The 15,312-nt window shown below is 38.9% G+C and overlaps 1 protein-coding gene across 3 annotated transcripts in view; it reads right to left on the bottom strand.

The window, feature by feature from the left end:
• CEP120 (centrosomal protein 120) overlaps positions 1-12,156 on the bottom strand; it is a gene marked incomplete at both ends in the record, with an annotated part of 77,194 nt that extends 65,038 nt beyond the window's left edge. Inside the window, 4 exons of one of the 3 annotated variants that reach the window (XM_079702775.1) lie at positions 2,795-2,936; positions 6,042-6,156; positions 8,026-8,182; positions 12,081-12,156. In XM_079702775.1, coding sequence (XP_079558901.1) covers positions 2,795-2,936; positions 6,042-6,156; positions 8,026-8,182; positions 12,081-12,129 — 463 coding nt within the window. Of the gene's footprint in view, positions 1-2,790; positions 2,937-6,041; positions 6,157-8,025; positions 8,183-12,080 lie in introns of all 3 variants that reach the window. The other 2 variants (XM_079702773.1, XM_079702774.1) reach the window with 2 other exon arrangements.
• Positions 12,157-15,312: the final 3,156 nt, after the last annotated feature.

Raw genomic sequence — 15,312 nt, 5'->3', positions numbered from 1 at the left:
ATACTAAGTGAAGTCAGACAGAGAAAGACTAATATATGATACCACTTATATGTAGAAATTTTAAAAATATGATACAAATAAACTTATTTACAAAACAGAGACTTACAAACTTAGAGAAGAGACTCATGGTTACCAAAGGGGAATGGTGGGGAGGAGGGATAAATTGGGAGTTTGGGACTGACATATACACGCTACTATATTTAAAATAGATAACCAACAAGGACCTACTGTATAGCACAGGGAACTCTACTCAATGTTCTGTAATAACCTAAATGGGAAAAGAATTTGAAAAAGAACAGATATATGTATATGTATAACTGAATCACTTTGCTCTACACCTGAAAGTAACACAACACTGTAAATGAAATATACTCCAATATAAAATAAAAATTTCTTAAAAATGTACCATCAAAAAATAAAATAAAATACCATTTATATTAGCACCCAAAACAATTAAATACATAGGAATAAATCTAACAAAGCATACAGAAGATCTATATGAGGTAAACTATAAAACTGTGATAAATAAAATCAAAGAAGAACTAAATAAATGGAGAGATATTCTATGCTAATAGGACAATTCAATATTGTCAGGATGTCAGTCCTTCCCAACTTGATCTATACAATCAATGCAATCCCAATCAAAATCCCAGAAAATTATTTTGTGGGCATGGACAAAACGATTCTGAAGTTTACATGGAGAAGCAAAAGACCCAGAACAGGCAACTCAACATTGAAGAACAACAGAGTTGGAAGACTGATACTACTCAACCTCAAGACTTAGTATAAAGCTACAGTAATCAACACAGTGTGGTACTGGTGAAACAGACACAAAGATCAGTGAAATAGAATAGAGAGACTAGAAATAGACCAACATAAATACAGTCAACTGATCTTTGACAAAGTAGCAAAGGAAATACAATGGAGCAAAGATACTCTTTCAAAAAGTGGTGCTGGAACAACTGGACATCCACATGTAAAAAAATGAATACAGACACAGACCTTAAAACCTTCACAAAAATGAACTCAAAATGGACCACAGACCAAAGTATAAAGCACAAAACTTTATTAAATCCTAAAAAGACAATATAGGAAAAACCTGGATGACCTCGGGTATGGTAATGACCTTTTAGATGTAACACTGTAGGTACAATGCATGAAAGAACTGATGAGGTGGATTTCATTAAAATTTTAAAACTTCTGCTCTACTAAAAACAATGTCAAAAGAACGAGAAGACAAGTCACAGACTGGAAAAAGTATTTGCAAAAGAGACATTTGATAAAGGACTGTTATCCAAAGTATAAAAAGAACTCTTAAAATGTAACAAAACAAAACACACAACCAATTAAAAAATGGGCAAAAGACCTGGACACCTCACTTAAGAAGATATAGTGATGGCAAGTAAGCACATGAAAAGATGTTAACATCATTTATTACTATAGAATCGCAAATTAAAACAATGAGACACCACTACACATCTATTAGAATGAACAAAATCCAAAACAGTGACAACACCAAATGCTGACAAGGACGTGGAGCAACAAGAACTCTTATTCATTGCTGGTGGGAATGCAAAATGGTACAGTCACTTTGGAAGACAGTTTGTTGGTTTTTTACAAAATTAAATATATTCTTACCATATACTCTTACAGTTTGGCAGTTTCTTATAAAACTAGGCATGCTTTTACCATAGGATCCAGTAATCACGCTCCTTGGTATTTACCCAAATGAACTGAAAACTTAGGTCTGCTCAAAAGCCTGCAGAGATGTCTGTAACAGCTTTATTCCTAACTGCCCCAACTTGGAAGCAACCAAGATATCCTTCAGTAGCTGAGTGTTTAAATAAACAGTGGTACATCCAAACAATGGAATATTATTCAGCTCTAAAAAGAAATGACCTATCATGCCACAAAAAGACACAGAAGAAACTTAAATGCATATTACTAAGTGAAAAAATCCAATCTGAAAAGGCTTCATGCTACATGATTCCAACAATACAACATTCTGAAAAAAGCAAAACTACGGAGATAGTAAAAAGATCAGTAGTTGCCAAGGGTTAGAGGGGCGGGAGGGATGAACAAGCAGAACATAGAGGATCTTCAGGGCAGTGAAACTATTCTGTAGGATACTCCAATCATGGATATGTGTCCTTACACATTTGTCAAAACCTATACAATGTACAATACCAAGGACAAACCCTAATATTAATTATGGACACTGGGTGAGAATGATGTGTCAATGTGGGTTCATCGATTTCAACAAATGTACCACTCTGGTGGGAGATGTTGATAGTGGTGGGGAGGACTGTGTGTGTATGTGGGTATCTGGGAACACTTAGTACTTCCCACTCAATTTTGCTGTGAACCTAAAAATGCTCCAAAAAAAAAGGTTTATTAATTAAAAAATAAAGGGAAAAAAAATGAAGGTTTTCTTAAACTAAAGCTGAGTCAACAGAGACCAGCATAAGCATTTTTGGCTGTCCTGCACTCATCCTAGGAAGAAAATTTTCCTAAATAGCAATTTTTATAAACAATATAAAATTCTGCTTTGTTCTGTTATACGTATCAAATAAAGAAAAGACAATCTTTCCCTATTTCTAATTTTTGTAAACAAGAGATAAGAGCAACAACTGTTCATGTGTAACAATGTCCCAACATTTGTCTGCTACTCTAGAGTAAGATCAGTTTACACTCCTGCATTTATCTTCCTATAATACCTCCTCCCCTCCATTCCTCAAGTTCTAGTGCACAGATATAACTTCTCAGAGAATAACCTTAGAGATGATGTACAAACCTCTTCCATCTCGAGGAGGGGCTCCCTTTGCTTTAAAACTATCCACTGGTGCCTTTGTATCTGTTTCCAAAGCAATGCTTATCTGTATCTCAGACTTGAACTTGGTGTATTTATTACTCAGCAACTGGTACCATTTTGGAGCCTAGAGAGTAACAACAAAACAAAACAAAAGCAAAACTCCTTAATTGTTAATAGGAAATATACAGTAGTGGGAAATGTTTTATAAGGTTCTAAATATATTTCCTGTAGTTTCTCAGTACTTTCTCCTCTTTTAAAGTATTTTCTTTCCCCACATTTTCCTCAAAAGAAATTAATCCTGCTTAGGAAACTAACTGAATTTCCTCGTGAAAAAATTAAGTATAAGTTTAGATTGCCTTCCTTGTTTCTACTCCTATGTTTCAACAGGTAATAATATATTAAAGAGGAGGAAACCCAGTACATGTATTTCTTTCTATCTTCACTCATATCCCTAATCTCACTTCATCCCTTATAACAACAACAACAACAACAAAGACTATCAATTTTCCATTTCCTAACCCCTAATTTTTCACTTTTTCTGTTATACATTTTCTGCCTGCCACATTTCTGCTTTGTTCTGTTTATATCAAATCAGAAAATGAAAAGCTTAGTGTTAATAAAAATACTAACAAAATACTTAAGTAAGGTCTAATGGTAGAGTTCTGGGTTATGAACCATGTATTTGACTGATACTGAAATAGAAAGGGTTTCTCACAGAATGAGGTATCCTAAATTACCTGAATAGCCACCTCCTCCCCCAAACCGCAAGGTAACCTCAAGAATTCTAATACCGAAATCAAAATCTCATGGCCCAAGACCACATGTATCATTAGTGAAGGGGCACCATTTCAATACGTGTAAACAGCATTCTTACTCTGACCACTGTAATATAAAGGCATAGGAACTGGTGCTTATAGTAATCAAACCCAAAAACTGCAGCTTTATATTCAAATTATGTTTGTAAGTAAAACAGAGTGAACTAGCCCACAGGTATTTTTTAAAAATCCACAACCAAGTTTTTTTAAAGGCAAAAACTCAGTTTGTTGCTGTATTTCTTATGACAGATATTTTCTAATTTTAAGTATAAGCCTGGAAAAAAAGATTTTTAGCTGTTCACAGGATTTATGATATATTTTTGTTATTAACTCAGAAAAATAAATCTAGGCTCTTCTGTTTGTGTTTATTTATAGAGAATCAATTTATCTTGAAATTCAAATATTCTACTATCCAACTTCAAATATTTCTTCTGCTGGCAAACAGAAGACATTAAACAAGACAATATTTGGTTTTCCCAAAACTAACATAATTTTAAAAATTTCTCGGGGGCTTCCCTGGTGGTGCAGTGGTTGAGAGTCCGCCTGCCGATGCAGGGGACACGGGTTCGTGCCCCAGTCCGGGAAGATCCCACAGGCCGCGGAGCGGCTGGGCCCGTGAGCCATGGCCGCTGAGCCTGCGCGTCCGGAGCCTGTGCTCTGCAACGGGAGAGGCCCGTGTACCGCAAAAAAAAAAAAAAAAAAAAATTTCTCCTTAACTTTGTTCACCAATACGATGACAAACTGCCCTAAAGGACCAGACAAGGGGAAAAGGAACACCAAAAGCATTTAGAGGCATGATCTCAACTCAGATATCCTCCTCCTAAAAGGATTTACCTTCTCTTTAACCAAAGCAACTGCAGAAGTATTCAGGGTCTAAGCTTAAAGAAGGAAAACCTTTTTCAGGACTTGGGGGCAGAGAGGTGATGAGTACCTAAGGATGGAGGAGAAACAAGTCCTCTTTTAAGGCAGTTCAGTTTCTTTTGAATAATTCCAAATTTGGGCCAGGTTGACTGGCTCATTTGCAAATACACACATACCCTTGGAGATATTCTAAGTTCAGTTCCAGACCACCACAATAAAGTGACTATTGCAATAAAGTGAGTCACACAAATTTTTTGGTTTCCTGGTGCATACAGAAGTTATGTTTACACTATCCTGTAGTCTATTAAGTGTGCAGTAGCATTATGCCTAAAAAAACAATGTACATACCTTATGTAAAAAGTACTTTATTGCTAAAAATGCTACCATCATCTGAGCCTTCAGTGAGTCATAATCTTTTTACAATAGTAACATCAGAGATCACTGATCACAGATCACTGTAACAAATATAATAATGAAAATGTTTGAAACATTACGAGAATTACCAAAATGTGAGCAAATGCTGCTGGAAAACAGCCCCAACAGATTTGCTTGACATAGGGTTGCCACAAACCTTCAATTGGTTTAAAAAAAAAAAAAAAGTATCTGTGAAGCACAATACAGTGAACTGCAATAAAACAAGGTATGCCTCTATCATTGCTATCAGTACCAAAAATGTTAGGTAAATTTTTCTTCACAGGATCCTAATTTAAGATTCAAATCAATTGAGGACTTTAAAATAAAAGAATTTTTTTTTACTTTATTTTCTTAAGAAAGTTGGACCAAAGAAAAGTCATTAGGAAAAACTGAAAGTTAGAATTTCTAAAGTCAGTAACATACAAAAAAGGTTCTAAGATATTTTAAAAGACATAAGAAGCATTTTCAATAACAAAAAACACAGGAATCAAGACCCTGAGTTGTTCTTCCTTCCTGTGGTGGGAGTACTATTTACATAACAAGTGTTTTTCAAGAAATTCCCTTCCTCTAACAACTACATAAGGAATGCAAGGGGCGGGAGGCAGGGAAACCAGTTAGAAGGCTACTATTAAGACAGCCAAGGTAAGAAGGACAGATAGTGATTTAAGTTGAGATGGCAGTGTGAAAATGCAGAATAGCAGATGGATCAGGAGGGAAAACCAACTGCAAAGGGTGGCCAAGGAGGCCAGGAAAGGGACGGGTCGAGGAAGACTTCTATATTTCTAGCTCGCCTAACTGGTAGGAGGGTGGTGACCATCCACTGAAGCAAGGAACTCTAAAAGAGGCACACCTTTGAAGGTGAAGTGCAGGAGCTGAACGTGTTAAAGGTAATAGCAACTTGAACACAGATTTGAACTCAGAGAGAAGTTTCTTTGAGAGAGATGGTTCTAGGCCAAAAGAATGACCAAAAGGTCAGGATTCTCTAAATCAAGTTCATCATAAGAACTAAGAACTACCATATTGGCTCAAGCCCATTATCTATTAGGTCCAATATTCCATGTCCTTTCTATCAATCTGTTATCTATTGAATATAACCAACTGTTTACATAATCAGTAACAAAACATCAAAAGGTCAGTACCTGCTTTGTTTCTTGAGCAGTTCTTAGGTCTAGAACAATGTAACCTATAGTTTCCCTGGCTGAAGATGTAGGATCCAAGGCAAAACAATGGAGTTTGATAGGAGTACGCTGTAGCCTGCAACATAACAATTTACGTGATAAATAAAATCGCTTTTGCTTAATACTGAACTTTCTATTAGCTTTGAAAAAGCAGCCTACTACTATCAAGACAATTATAATTTTGTTGGATAACCTATATCTATTCTATACTTTCTGACAAACTCTTCAACTGGCATGAACTATTAATTATGTCTACTTATCTATACACCAACTAAAGTAATATATAAAACATGTCAAAAATTTTAGTCTCTCTCATCGAAGAAGCTAACATCTAGATCAATGTTTCTCAAACTTCTGTAATATACAAAACTCTCTTAAAGTCAAAAATTACCATGAATTTTCAAGATTGATTTTAAATTGTCTTAGACTGTCACACACACATAAAGCTTCAAATACACACGCGCATATGCTTATAGCTCTTTTTTTGGCTAAAAAAATGAAATAAACTTAAGAATCAAATGTCATAATATCAGAAATTATTAAAATTAAGTTAACAACAATTCAATGTATTACATGATAAGGTCATATAAGCATGACCTTCACTGGTATAATATGGCTTCTTTTGAGTCTGGAACCCCTATACTGGCTCACTCATATAGTAAGCTGATTGGATTTTGCCATCACTGTCATCTAATGGAATGACTATGAAACCTGCACTTGGCACAAGATCATCATTTCTATATTTAATTTATCTGTGTTATTTTCTCAGTCTACAAAATACAGAGTGGTACCACTCTGCACTAACACAATTAGATACACAACCACCAAGGCAGGCACTAATATATCAAGTCTCTGTCTGAGCAGATATTCCAGAAGTCACTGAGATGAAACACAAAATTCTAATATCCTCTAGGAATTTGATACCCTTTCAAATAAATCCATGGACTAATCTAACAATAGAAGAAATTAAATTTCTCCTTGCTTTCATTTTTTAAACTTGGTACTTTTATTTCATTTAGTACTAAGAAAGAACAAATATTAAAGAGATTCTATGTTCCCCAGAGGAAACATATTTTCAATTCTTTTTAAAATAAAATATTAGTGTTTTTGCCTGCTCTGGTCATCATAGTTCATGAAATAATAAGAAGCTATAACTTTAAATATGTTTTATATACCAATAAAGTATTTAAAGGTCTACAATCAAGTGTAAAATTAGAAAGAATACCTTATATAATTACTACATATATATCTATATATCCTTGGCAAGCCAGGTAAAATATACAATAAATTTATTAATAAAAATTACAGTGGGGCTTCCCTGGTGGCACAGTGGTTGAGAGTCCACCTGCCGATGCAGGGGACACGGGTTTGTGCCGCAGTCCGGGAGGATCCCACATGCCGCGGAGTGGCTAGGCCCGTGAGCCATGGCCGCTGAGCCTGCGCATCCGGAGCCTGTGCTCCTCAACAGGAGAGGCCACAACAGTGAGAGGCCCGCGTACCGCAAAAAAAAAAAAAAAATTACAGTGAATTCCAACCCACATTTAATAGTGGGTAGGCATCATGATGGCACTTCTAGAATATTTATTCTCTCAGACATTAGCAAAAAAAAAAAAGAAAAAAGCAAGCTAAGCTAAGTGTAGTGGTTAAAAGCTTAGCTCTGAAGTTGAACTGGCTGCTGGGCTCTACCACTGTCCAGCTGACTGACTTAAGGCAAGTTACTTAACCTCTTAGGCCTCAGTTTCCTCATCTGTAATACGGGGGAAATAATACCTACTTCATAGGGTTAGTCTGATGTTTAAATGAATTACTGTTGCAAAGTACTTACAAATTTCCTAACACATTAAAAAACCACTCAACAAATATTACTATTATCTACTTAGAGATCTATATGTATTTATTTATAACAGACTGAAAAAGAGCCAAACAAATTGAAAATAACAGTCACCTGTGCTGATGAAGTGCTTTCCTATCAATTTCCCAGGCTAACTCAGTAGCAAATTCTGGCTGGTCGGTATGGTCCACAGGATCAGTAGCCAACTGTTCTCCATCAAACTTTGCTTCTACTACAAGCATATGTTTTGGACGTTTGGGGAAATGGCGACCTAGAAAAAAAGACCGTACAGGTTAACCACAAGTGTACAAAAATCAAATATGATCATTTAGCATGTGTTTTAAAAACTGACATATGTTAACAGTGGTTGACTTGTATAGTCCATAAACTACCTCACTAGCACATACTCACAGATACACTCAAATTCATGATTCATAAAAAACATTTATCAAATTGAAAGCTGTAATTAATAAATTAGTGCTTCTCTAACACTAATGTGCAATGTATTACCCAGGAACCCTGTTAAAATGTAGATTCTGGGGCTTTCCTGGTGGCGCAGTGGTTGGGAGTCCGCCTGCCGATGCAGGGGACACGGGTTCGTGCCCCAGTCCGGGAAGATCCCACATGCCGCGGAGCGGCTAGGCCCGTGAGCCACGGCCGCTGGGCCTGCACGTCTGGAGCCTGTGCTCCGCAACGGGAGAGGCCACAACAGAGGCCCGCGTACAGCAAAAAAAAAAAAGGAGATTCTGGTTCAGTAGGTCTGGGGTGGGCCAGGGAGTCTGCATTTCTAACAAGATCCCAGGAGATGTCCATGGTGTTGTCCTTGGTTCACACTGTGAGCAGCAATGATCTTAATAACATTTGAATTAAAGAGTTAAAAATGTGATTACACCAATTTTAGATAGTACGATACCAGTACTTAATACAGAACAGTTAAATCATCTGGAGAGTTGAGAAATAAATTAGCAAAAACAAATTTACCTGCATCTTAATTTTCCTGCTAACACAGTTAAGAATACCTTACAAATTAGCCAAAGGAAAATAAACACGTTTATTCATTCATGTTATTTTCAAGGACAATGTTGTATATTATCAAGAAATATTAAAATATTCTACCTACACATTACTGTTCATTTGTACTGCCTGACCTCATTACTTTACTGTTTGTTGAAGGCATATTCAAAGTCGGGTATTACGCCAGAAAACGGGATGCAAAAAGAGTAAAACAGAGTACTTGTTCTTGAGGAATTGAGGGTCTAGTGGAAAGAGACAAACTTAAAACACTGAAAACTGAAAGCTAAAAAACTAAGAAAGAAGCACTAAGAATCTTACAGCCAACATGGTTACAGGTCTGGTGAGGGGGATTTTGGTGAGCGGGATTTCAGTTAGGGGAGTTTTAACCACTGTTAAGTAAATACATCCCTGCTGCTACTCACCCTGCTACAAGCCACTTAGTAAGGAATTAAGCTGGCCAGAAAGAGCTTGATTGCAAACCTGTGAGTTTCAACCTGATGTTCTCATGTGAAACTCCCTATTAAGAGTCTTACCACATATTGCATGGCTCTCCCAATTAGCGCTAATTGGAGGCCTCTCACTGGACCTCATTTTCAGCTGCTCTGCAAGATCACTAAGTTTCCCAAATGAATTTCATATGTCAAAAAACCCTGTATTTTCAGACTATCCTAACTACAACCTCCAATAAGCTTGAAAATAGAGGATAAGTAATAGAACAAACAGATGCCTGCCTTGTCCCAAAGACAATGAATACCTTGAGAACAGAAATGCTGTCATTTTCATCCTTGGAATCCACTAAATGGCCCAAAGTTTGCTCATAGTAGAAACCCAATCATTTTATTTTGAATAAAGGGCATTTCTACAAATGTGGTCAAGAAATTGCAAGCAGCTCAATATAGCTGAAGGACTGGGAACACATGAACATATGGCAGGAGGGGAGATGAGGCTGAAAAGATAGGCAACAGGTCTACCATAAAGGGCCATGTACGCCACTCTTAAGTACAGACCTTACCCCTCAGCACACCGAAGGATTTTAAGAAAATTAGATTGGCACTTCAGAAAGGTTATCCCCAGACAGTAAGGTGGACAGTAAGTGTTTTCTGAAAAGAAAACATTCATGAAACAGACTACTGAGAAGATTACTACAGTAGATTAGGTGGATAATGACGGCCCCAAAGCAAGACACCCACAATGGAAACTCATTCATTTAAAAGTTTATATGAAGCACCTACTATTATTTTAAAAATAAAATCAACACTCAGTGACCATTTATAAGTTGGGGATGGAGAGGGAATGCAGGAAGATGATGACTCCCAAGGTCTTGGCTTGACGCGACAGCATGGTTACAATGAATGAAAATACAAACACAAGAGGAGGAACAGTTTGGAGGACCGTGGGCCAGTTTCAGATATGTTTGTAGCAACACCTAACTGACCTTCCTGACTCCAGGTTCTCTTCCCTGCATGCTGCTACTAAAGTACATTTGCAAAAAAAAAAAACTCTTTCCTACTAAGGAATATACACTGGCTCCCTATTTTTTAGAACATTAAACCTAAATTCCTTGGCTTTCAAGATCCTCCAAGGGCTCTTCACTCTATCTGTACAAGCTTATTTCTTACCACAATATTCCTGAATATTCACCATCCTTGGGTCTGGTCACCTTGCTGACCTCTTCACTGTTCCACCCACCATGCTCAATCCCACAGTGGCCTGGGTTGTCCAATCTCCCGGAATGACTCTCTTCTATCCTTGCTTATCTAAAGCTTACCTACCACTCAAGGCACTTCAGCCATCATCCTCTCCCACCTCCAAAACCTGCATTAACAGACCGTATCATTTATTTTTATTTTATTTATATTACATCCCAACATATGTCCTGCACATTAATTTGATCTCCCCAAGGAGACAGAACCCTACAACCTTGAAGGGAGAGAGTGCTTTACATTTCTGTTACCTCATAGCATGGGCACAGTTCCAAGTCCAAGAGCTTATGTTCACCAAATTACAATGGGATTTCAGTCCTATGTCTTTAAACAGTCAGTAACCTAACAGTTAAATCTGCCCCAACACTAAAGCTTCTGGTCAGTCTTCTTTTCCAAAACTCAAAATTTGGGTTTGTAATGTTTTCTTTCCTCTCACCACCCAAATGGTGCCAGGCCTCCACAAGGTACCTCCCACGGCAGGGCAGGGGTCCCCAGCCATTCCTCTCACCACTCAAGATGACCTCTTCGCGTCATGTTATTCAAAACCTATCCTCAATTTACCTATCAACTCCTATACCCTCCACTTTCCTGCAACCTGCTCTCCAACCACACTGAATTCAAGCAATCAAAGAACATGCCTTGTTTTTCTATACCTTAAACACGCCACTGGCTCTTCCCTTTGCCTGGAATGCCCTTCCTTCCTTTTTCTTCGCCTGACAAATTTCTAATCATCCTGTAGGAGCCAAATAAATGTCACTTCCTCTGGGAAACCTTTCCCAGCTTCCCCAGACAGAGGTGGTCATTCTCTCTTCCACATCATGATGTATTATTTGAATTGTTTATTGTTCTCCATGCTACTCCCTTAGCTTTTAGAACCAGGACTATTTTACTCTTCCATTCCCGGCACAGTGCCTGACACTCAGTGAGTCTCCAAATAAACAAATGTCACTCATTCAACAAACCAAACTTCGAGGTATGTGTAATAGACCCTCTCGACAACTGTAGTCCTCCACGTCCCCCGTCAAGAGCTGTAAAGGGAATAGCCAACGCAACACTTCTGAAAATGCAGGAAACGTGTATTTGAGTCAAAGTAAAGTTCTCACCAATGGTACTACCAGGAGACTGCTGAACAGAACGTGCTTTCCAGGCACGCTTTCGGCTCATAATATACGTCATCGACGTGCTGCCTCTGATGGAAATCGTTTTTCCAACATTCTCTGGGTCTACGGCCAGTCACGCTAAATATCACCTATCCCTAAGAGCTCTCATACTCCCTTGGGGGATTTTTAAATCAACTGGCCAACAGACCTCACTGTGTACAACTTTGAAGAACTATCTGGGGACGGCACAAGCAATGACAGGGTTTTTCAGGTTAACAAAGCCTCGGCCCCATACTACTCTGTTAAAATTCAGGAAGCAGCAGCCGCAAACGCCAAGCCCCGGGCCACTCACCTTCTAGGATGGACACGACGATGAGCAGTTGGTCAGACTTGGAGACCATGGTCGCGGTCGGCGGCCCGCAGGCGGGGTCTGCTGCGAGGAAGAAGAGCCCGGGTGAGTGGCTGGCAGCCCGCGACCCCCGGCTGGACTCGCGCCGAGGATCCCGCCACCCGCCTGCGGCCCGGGACACCCGGACCCCGCTCCGCGGTCCGCCTGCAGCGCGCCCGGCTCCCCGGCCCCGGGCCGCCAGTCTGACACCCGCAACCCGGCCCCGACTCAAAAGCCGCTCTGCCACCCGGCCCGGCCTGTTTCCAGGGAGACGCGAGTCCGCCGCCTGAGGACTTTTTGCCGCCTGCGTAGCAGCTTTTTAAACACCCGGGTAGCCGCCGCGGCCGCCGCCGCGCCCCGCTTCCACCTAGCAACCAGGCCCGCAGGCCCACAGCCCAGGCGAGGCTGGAGGACAAAGGGTCATAGAAACCAGGGCAGTCGAGGATAGAACGCCCTTCAGCCCGCTTCGCCTCCTACCGTTTTACGCAAAGTCCCAGAGCCCTGAGGAGAAGACTAGCCATTACCTCACAGCGCCCCCTGCTAGCCGGACGGAGGAAAGCGGGCAATTTGGTGGAAACCAACTGCGCAGGCGTACTACTGCAGTAAACGCTTCCGGAAGTTCCCCAGAAACGAAAGTGGATTTGTTCTCTGCTTTACGCCCTAGATACAGCCTGGGAAATATATCAATAGAGATTACAAAAAACAAAAAACAAACTAGCTCTATTCAGGCCCCCATTGTCAACACTGCATAAAAGTTAAGTCACAGAAAGATAATGATTTAAGTCTGAACTCTAAAATCAACTAAAATTGTCCTCGCGCGGCTGCTCAAGTTTCCATGCTTTGTAAACAAGTAGCGTCAATACGGTAATTGCTGTAAACTGTTGGCGGTGACGTAAGCTCTCTGAGAATTTCCTGTCCAGTAAAAATTACCCTAAAACAAAAACATCGTCACGTGGGCCGGGGAATTAAAAGGTATAAGTTCTTCTACCCCCTGACGACAAAGTAATGAGCAAAGTCAAGTCCAGAATAAAGAAGGCATCTAAAAGCTGCAAACCGACATTTTCCCCTTTCTACCCCTTCTTCCCCACAAACTTCAACCTTTATTTTAGGAAACATTAGAAATCTTTCGGAGGGCACCTAGTTTGAAACTGGATCTTGGGGGGGATAGGTGGGAGGGAGGAGGAAGAGAGAACAATTTCCACTCCTTCACCCCCCTCAACCCCAAACTCCGCTTTGTGCCCCACAGAAAAGGAGGATGTGGAGACCACACTACTTCTAAGACCCTTTCAGGCCCCTTCAGAGCCCTCCCTGATATAAAGCATTATGCAAAATAAAATCAAAGTAGTGATCTACTTTGGGTTCATCATTGAACAATACATTCCCTTGCAGAAAATGTCAAACAGACTCCAAAGTAGGTAGAATAATATAATGAACCAGCAGGTAGTCAGAACGCAGCTTCAGAAATTGTCAACTAAAGACCAATCATCATCTGTTGCAGAGGAGCAGGGATTTGAAGGAAATCCCTAAAGTCATATCAATTCATCTCTTTCAATATGTACCTCTAAAAGATATTTTTTAATATCTTAAAATATTAGATACTTAACCACAATTGCATTATTACACCTTAAAAGTTAACAATAATTCCTTAATACAATTAAATATACACTGTTCAAATTTCCCTGATTGTCTCATAATTTTTTTCAGTTGGTTTGCTCAAATCAGGACCCAGACAAGTTCCAAAACACAATGTATTTGGTTGCTCTATCTCTTGCCACTTTTAATCTGTAGGTACTTGCCTCCACTTTTGTTTTTTCCTTGAAGCTCTTCATTGAGGAAACTGGCCACGTAATTTTAGAGAGTTTACCACTGTCAAAATTTTGTTGATGCAATACCAATGTTGTTATATAACATATCCTCTGTTGAGCAGTCTAATAAATATGTCCACATTGACAATACTCAAAGAATATTAGCAAACAGATGAACAACAACAAGCAAAATACAAGGTTATCAGTGGTGTAAAACACTACTTAGCCTTAAACTCTAGAAAAAGGGAGGTCAGAGCATGAGACTAAGGGTCTGCAGTGGAAAGAGATCAGAGTTTGGGACTTACTTCTGCCAATTTACATGCTGGGTTACCTTAAGCAAGTCACTTTATCTGTTTTAGCCTCACTTTCAGCTATACAGTGGTAGCATAGATGATGCCTTAGTTCAGGACTTAAATGTAGTAAATGCCATTTAGTTGTTACCTTTTTATATGAACAATCTCAGACCTTAAATAGTAGCTGTAAAAGAACTAGGAACTGCCATCAATATACCTCATTGTTTTGCTTTAGGATATCCACCAGGGCTGAAAACCTGGATTGTAAACCATCGCTGAATGCCAGAGAATAATCTCAGGTGAGAAGAATATCTGACAAATCATCGACTTAAACTAAGAAACCTTTTCACATGGTTCCCTTTCTCTGGATTTTCCCCCCAAACAACACTATTACTTCTAAAATCACCTCATCACAGCTAATGAAAAGTCATCAACTTAGTTGGCATGTTTTTTTTGTTTTTACAATTGCAAAACTAATGACATGAAATTTCTCATTTATCCCACCTAGAAATGGAATTATAATTCTATCAGCCTCTAGAGCCTCCTTATCTGTTATTCTACAATCTAATTTCCTCTCATATGTGATATTTAGCAGTAATAACTTCAGTTCTTGCATAAATCATCATATTTTAGCTTAAATTCATGAGAGAAAATTTTGTTATAAGTTTATAAAGTATCAATACTCTTTCAAAATACATAAGTGTTAATAAGATATAAAATTTGTGTCTATTACATAATGTGAGATTCGTTACACTGTAAACATGCAAATTCAAACTAACAAGTTTGATTAAATCCTTGATTCTGAAATCATGTTTGTCAACCTAAAAGCTTATCATGTTAGGTAGCTTTCTATTTCTAGAGATTTCCCAGAACCAAACAAAGCATTTTGACTCATTTCAAGCTTTTCTTTTTCTGTAGCTATTTTACATTCCAGCAAACCACTTTCCTAGTGGTATGTCTCTATATTTCTTATCAACACTTCTGTGGCCACCACAGGAGGGATGAGCTGTGTTCCCCTTCCTCAGCCCCTTGCCTCTTCTTGTCCCCTCCCCACATACTCACACTTCACACTTAGTAAAATTTAAGGCAAGCTCCAAG

This window comes from Hyperoodon ampullatus (genome assembly GCF_949752795.1).
Source record: "Hyperoodon ampullatus genome assembly, chromosome: 4".
In the NCBI taxonomy this organism is placed as follows: Eukaryota; Metazoa; Chordata; class Mammalia; order Artiodactyla; family Ziphiidae; genus Hyperoodon; species Hyperoodon ampullatus.
This window is presented reverse-complemented; position numbering and strand designations above follow the sequence as displayed.